Genomic DNA, 6,358 nt, shown 5'->3' on the forward strand with positions numbered 1-6,358 from the left:
TATGTGGAACGGCTTCCTAGTGGACGTGATAGAACAAGGATTGTATCTGAATTCATGAAAGAATGGAACAAGCACAGTGGATCTGTAAGGGAGACGAAATGATTGTAGAGCTTATTAGTTGTCATTGAGTAGAAGACTGGATAAAATGTATGATTTTTATATGCCATCTTTTTTTTATGTTTTTTTCTCTCAAATATCCATTCACTGTCATCTTTCTTCATTCTAGGTCTGGTATATGGACAATTACTATAAAAATAATGTTGTCCGTGAATACAAATCGATTGCAGATTTTGTCAGTGGGGCCCAGTCAAGGACATACAATCTTCCTTTCAAATGGGCAGGGACCAATCATGTTGTCTACAATGGCTCGCTCTACTTCAATAAGTATCAGAGCAACATCATTATTAAGTACAACTTTGACTCTGGTCGAGTGCTTGCCCAGCGTAGTTTGGAATATGCCGGGTTTCACAATGTATACCCTTATACTTGGGGTGGCTTCTCAGATATTGATCTAATGGCAGACGAAATTGGTCTGTGGGCTGTCTACGCTACTAATCAGAATGCAGGCAACATTGTTATCAGTCAGCTGAACCAGGATACGCTAGAAGTGACAAAGAGCTGGGACACAGGCTATCCCAAAAGAAGTGCCGGGGAATCCTTCATGATATGCGGAACATTGTATGTTACTAATTCACATTTAACAGGAGCAAAAGTCTACTACTCTTATTCCACTAAAACCTCCACGTATGAGTATACAGACATTCCTTTCCATAATCAGTATTTTCATATATCAATGCTTGACTACAATTCTAGAGATCGAGCTCTCTATGCCTGGAACAATGGTCATCAGGTCCTCTTTAATGTCACACTTTTTCATATTATTAAAACTGATGATGAAGCATAAAATTCTTTTCCTCTAAGGTACAAAATAGTTATTTGTGAAAAACTCTGCTGCATCCCCCTAAATTGTTCTGTATCTTAAAAATGCATTTTATCAATGAAAATAAAAAGAGAGATTTCAACAATATGTTCCAACAATAGAATTTGTGGGGAAAAAATAATCTGATAGAACTACAACCATCTCCTAAACTTTTGAATCTACAAGGTCATTTATGGATACATCAGAAAAAAAGCACTAAATACAGCTGGAGTGATTGAAGACTTTATTAAGGTTGAAGATATGCCTTATATTAGAGTTGGTGGCTTAACTGCATGAATACTTTTCTTTTTTAAAACTATATCATTTTTAAACCTATTTGTTACTACATAGCAAGAAGAACTTGGTAGCATAATGGATATCATATGTTTTTTATGTTTCTGAAAATAAAATAAATTGAGGGATCTAAATTAAGTTAAAGAAATTTAATGACCTTAAGTCTGCCTGTTACAATTTCCTCTGATGCAGATCTGTACAGTAAACTTTTTCAGTATTTCGCAAACATTTTATGGACAATATGTATTTCTATCATTGTAACCACCATTGTGCAATTGTATCTCTTCACTTCTGTGAAAGTAAACCTAAGTACTATTTTTTATAAAATACAAAGGAGCTCAATCCCAATTCTGCTTATGACTCAGTCTTAAAGTGTTGAAAATGCAATAGTTTTATAGGTCATGTTTGTCTTTTTAATGCAGTATTGAAAACACGTTCCATGGATTTCAACGAGGTATTAATCATTGTAGTTATATCTTAATAATAGTAGTTAAATAAAAAAAAAACTATCATCATTATTTTGTACAAGCAAGGTCTCTCACTTTACAGTAAAGAAAGGTCATTATTGTTACATTATCCAATTATATTTTGGTAAAAAGATGTGGAAAGTAAAATGGCTTATCCATGAACACAGTCCTGCTTGTAATCGAACGAGAAAAACGCCCAAGTTCTGACCTAAATCGGGAGATGGACATTTATCTCACAAAAACGAATAACGCTGTAAAATTGACAGCCGACCTTGGACGTTTTCAACTGCACTCCATCGCGGAAGCGTACAAAGTTGACGGGGGCGTGTCGGAGGCGTGGTGAAGGTGGGACTGGGGCATGGTTATCACCCAAACAGAGATGGGCGCCTTTCGCCAATAATGGAAAAAAAGTATGCGTTTATAGCTAGAATTTAGGGCACTTTTCCTGGACCCTGTTTTTTCACAAATAAGGCCCCAAAAAGTGCCCTAAATGACCAGATTACCACCAGAGGGAATCGAGGATGACCTCCCCTGACTCCCCCAGTGGTCACTAACCCCCTCCCACCACAAAAAATGATGTTTCACAACTTTTTATTTTCACCCTCAAATGTCATACCCACCTCCCTGGCAGCAGTATGCAGGTCCCTGGAGCAGTTGTTAGGGGGTGCAGTGGACTTCAGGCAGATGGACCCAGGCCCATCCCCCCCCCCACCTGTTACAATTGTGCTGCTTAATGCTTAGTCGTCCAACCCCCCCAAACCCACTGTACCCACATGTAGGTGCCCCCTTCACCCCTTAGGGCTATAGTAATGGTGTAGACTTGTGGGCAGTGGGTTTTGAGGGGGATTTGGGGGGCTCAACACACAAGGGAAGGGTGCTATGCACCTGGGAGCTCTTTTACCTTTTTTTTGTTTTTGTAAAAGTGCCCCCTAGGGTGCCCGGTTGGTGTCCTGGCATGTGAGGGGGACCAGTGCACTACGATTCCTGGCCCCTCCCACGAACAAATGCCTTGGATTTATTCGTTTTTGAGCTGGGCGCTTTCATTTTCCATTATCGCTGAAAAACAAAAACACCCAGCTCACAAATTGTTGAATAAAACATGGACGTCTATTTTTTCCGAAAATACGGTCCGCCCCTTCATGGACCCATTCTCGGAGATAAACGCCCATGGAGATAAGACGTTTTCGTTCGATTATGCCCCTCAGTATGTAAAGTGGATTTGAATTACTCAGGTATTCTCATAAGCTGAGATATTATATTATAAATGCTAGAGGAGAAACATTTAGCTCTGGTCCTTGAAGGTAAACAGATTTGGATTAAAAAATCTCTTCAATAAAAACATTCAGATATACGGCTTCTTTTACAAAATCGCGCTAGCAATTCCTGTGTAGCAAATGAGAGGAAGCCCACTCAGTTCCTATGGGCTTCCTCTCATTTACCACACAGGAATCGCTAGCGCGACTTTGTAAAAAAGAATAGTGAGGCAAAATTGTTAATGAGAACCATTATTCCTAGCACCAGTCTTGATTATAGAGCAGTGGTTCCCAAACCTGTCCTGGAGAACCCCAGTCTGTCAGGTTTTCAGGATATCCACAATGAGTATTCATGAGTTAGATTTGTATGCACTGTCTCCATTGCATGCAAATTTAACACATGAATATTCATTGCAGATATCCTGAAAACCTGACTGGCTTGGGTTCCCCTAGGACAGGTTTGGGAACCATTGTTGCAGAGGTATGCAGGCAGGGTAGAAGGGAGATTGTTTCTTTCTTTTTCTTTTTTTTCTATTTTACTGATAGGGTTTTTGTTTTCTCTAATGTTTAATTGCCCTTTGAATTTTTGTTTCTATTTAAATTTAAAGTTATTATTTTATTAGGCATTATGGGGGGAGATTCTGTATATAGCACCAAAACATTGGCACTGAAATCAGTGCCAACTAAGCATATTCTATAAACGGTGAGGGGAGATATGATAGAGGTCTATAAAATAATGAGTGAACGGGTAGATGTGAAGCGTCTGTTCACGCTTTCCAAAAATACTAGGACTAGGGGGCATGTGATGAAGCTACAATGTTGTAAATTTAAAACAAATCAGAGAAAATGTTTCTTTACTCAACGTGTAATTAAACTCTGGAATTCATTGCCAGAGAACGTGGTAAGGGCGGTTAGCTTAGCGGAGTTTAAAAAAATGTTTGGACGGCTTCCTAAAGGAAAAGTCCATAGACCGTTATTAAATGGACTTGGGGAAAACCCACTATTTCTGGGATAAGCAGTATAAAATGTTTTGTACATTTTTGGGATCTTGCTAGATATTTGGGACCTGGATTGGCCACTGTTGGAAACAGGATGCTGAGCTCGATGGACCTTTGGTCTTTCCCAGTATGGCAATACTTATGTACTTATGTAATGGTGCCTAGATTCAGGCATGGCAAATAGAATACATTAGTTGATATTTCAGTGTCTATCTCTAAGCGCATCCTTTTACACCAACTAAAATTTGGAATAAATCATGGCATGTAGATTTACGTGAACTGGACCATATTCTATAACTATATGCATAAATTTGGGAACACCAACAAAATGCCCATTTCCCCACCTATAACCATGCCCATTTTTTACCTGCACATGTTAGAAATTAGGCGCACTGCATTACAGAATACATTTAGTTGTGAATGTAAATTCTAATTAGTGCCAATTAGTGCTCATCATTGCTTGCTAAGTGCTGATATCAGTGCTGATTAGCTTGTTAAGCCAATTAAGTTACGCACAGTATTATGGAATCCATTTGGATTTTGGTGCGGATCTGTAGACGTGCTATACAGAATCCGGGTGTATTTGCCAGCAAAGTTAATTTTAGGGCACACTACTAGGAATGTGCACTGAAAGGTGACCACCAGTTCAACCCTGGCTAGCAACACCTCCCATCTTGCCCTATTCCATAGACTACTCCTCCACCTCCCCCCCCCCCCCCCCCCACATACACACATCCTACTCCAGTTTTATGGATTCCAAAGAGGGGAGGAGCAAATGCCTTGTTGGTGCTGTGCTTCTAAGTGGCACTAGCTTCACAGAGGCCAGCATGGGTAGGACAGGAACAATTGAGGATTGCCTCTGCCCACACTGGGGATTCAGTAACATGGAGGAGATGATCATGGGGATAGAGAAAATAGGGTCAATGTTATGCTTATTAATCGCTATATCCCCTGATTAAGGATTCATTGCAATTTACAAATAAAATTTATCAATGAACAAAATAAGGATAACATTTAATTTAAAAAAAACTAATAAAACTTAATGAAAAGATAAGTTTTCAGTTTTTTTCCCTAAAGCGTAAATAATTCAGGTCCACTCTGACATCAACTGAAAGAGAGTTCCATAAGGGTATCAGTTCAACTCCAGGCAGGATTCATTGATGCAGGAGAAAAGCTATTGTAAATAAAATGTTCTCTTTTTATTTCATTTTGTTAAAAGAAATAAAATGAAATTCATGTTTGTGACCGTTCCTCTTTCATTCTAAATTTAAGAGCATCCTTACTTGGTTGAAGCTCTTGAGGACCAGATCTAAATATATCCTCTTCCTTTATGAAGGAGTATAAAAGCATAAAAGCATTATAAATATGATAGCTACAACATTAAGACCTGGAAAAGGATGTTGTACATAAAGGATTGCAAAAACATCAGGGCTTCTGTACCCATGGAGAATTTTCAGAGGGCAAATGTTCATGTATTTTCCTTATGAAAATTAAGTACAACGTCCACAGGTACAAAGAAATGTTGGACTTTGCACCTAAAAGAGTAGTTAGAAAAATGATTCCATACATAATTGACTAGAAAATACATGAAAGGACCTATGCATTTTTTAACACTAAAAATAGCATACGATGTTATAAGGTTTTAACAATTAAGTTAAGCCCCCACCCCATACATTAAAGTGTGACCACTGAAACAAGCATGCATGCAGATGCAAATAAGAATCAAAAATAAATATAGCTTTAATGTCTGAATGATAAATATGGTACACAGCCCTCACATTCTTATTTATCATGGGTTTATTACTGTTAAAAATGTAACAGCTGCCTCTGGGTGATACATTTTGGGCTATATTCAATAAATAGCACCCAAAATTAAGGGTTGGGATAATCCGTGCTAAGCTAGTATTCCATAAAAAGTGATCTGTGTGGAGCATCCTTTATACAATATTAACTTAGCGCACATTTTAGGGGGAATTCTATATATGACGATTAAAGTTGGTTCACAAATTTGGCAGTGTGGCCGAATAGCATGCATAACTTGATTAACAAGCCAATCAGTGCCGATTCTTGGGCAATAACAAGCAATTATTGGCACTAATTATAATTTACATGCGCAACTTTCTAAGCGTATTTTGTAAAGTGGCATGTGTAAATTCTAAAGCCTGGATCTCAAAAGGCAGTGTGGCTGTGGGAGGGGCATTGGCGGGCCGTGGGCATTCCTAAATATTATGTGCAGTGTTAAAGAATATGCCCGATCCACGTCTAAGTTAGTCATGGGCATTTACACCAGGTTTTAATTGATGTAAATGGCTTCACCTAAATTTTAGTTGTGTGGATGGGCGTACATGTATTTATAAGCTGCACCTAATTTTAGGTGAGTTTATAAAATATCCCTAAGTGTGGGTTTTTTTGGCACCATATATAGAA

At 38.4% G+C, this 6,358-nt stretch overlaps 1 protein-coding gene across 4 annotated transcripts in view; it reads left to right on the forward strand.

Annotated features, from left to right (window-relative positions):
• OLFM3 (olfactomedin 3) overlaps positions 1 to 1,145 on the forward strand; it is a 129,761-nt gene extending 128,616 nt beyond the window's left edge. For all 4 annotated transcript variants that reach the window (XM_030206236.1, XM_030206235.1, XM_030206234.1 and 1 more), the window contains one exon: positions 227 to 1,145. In XM_030206236.1, coding sequence (XP_030062096.1) covers positions 227 to 904 — 678 coding nt within the window. In that variant the 3' untranslated portion in view covers positions 905 to 1,145. The remainder of the gene's footprint in view (positions 1 to 226) is intronic.
• The last annotated feature ends 5,213 nt before the right edge of the window (positions 1,146 to 6,358 follow it).

Source organism: Microcaecilia unicolor, chromosome 6 (assembly GCF_901765095.1).
Source record: "Microcaecilia unicolor chromosome 6, aMicUni1.1, whole genome shotgun sequence".
In the NCBI taxonomy this organism is placed as follows: domain Eukaryota; kingdom Metazoa; phylum Chordata; class Amphibia; order Gymnophiona; family Siphonopidae; genus Microcaecilia; species Microcaecilia unicolor.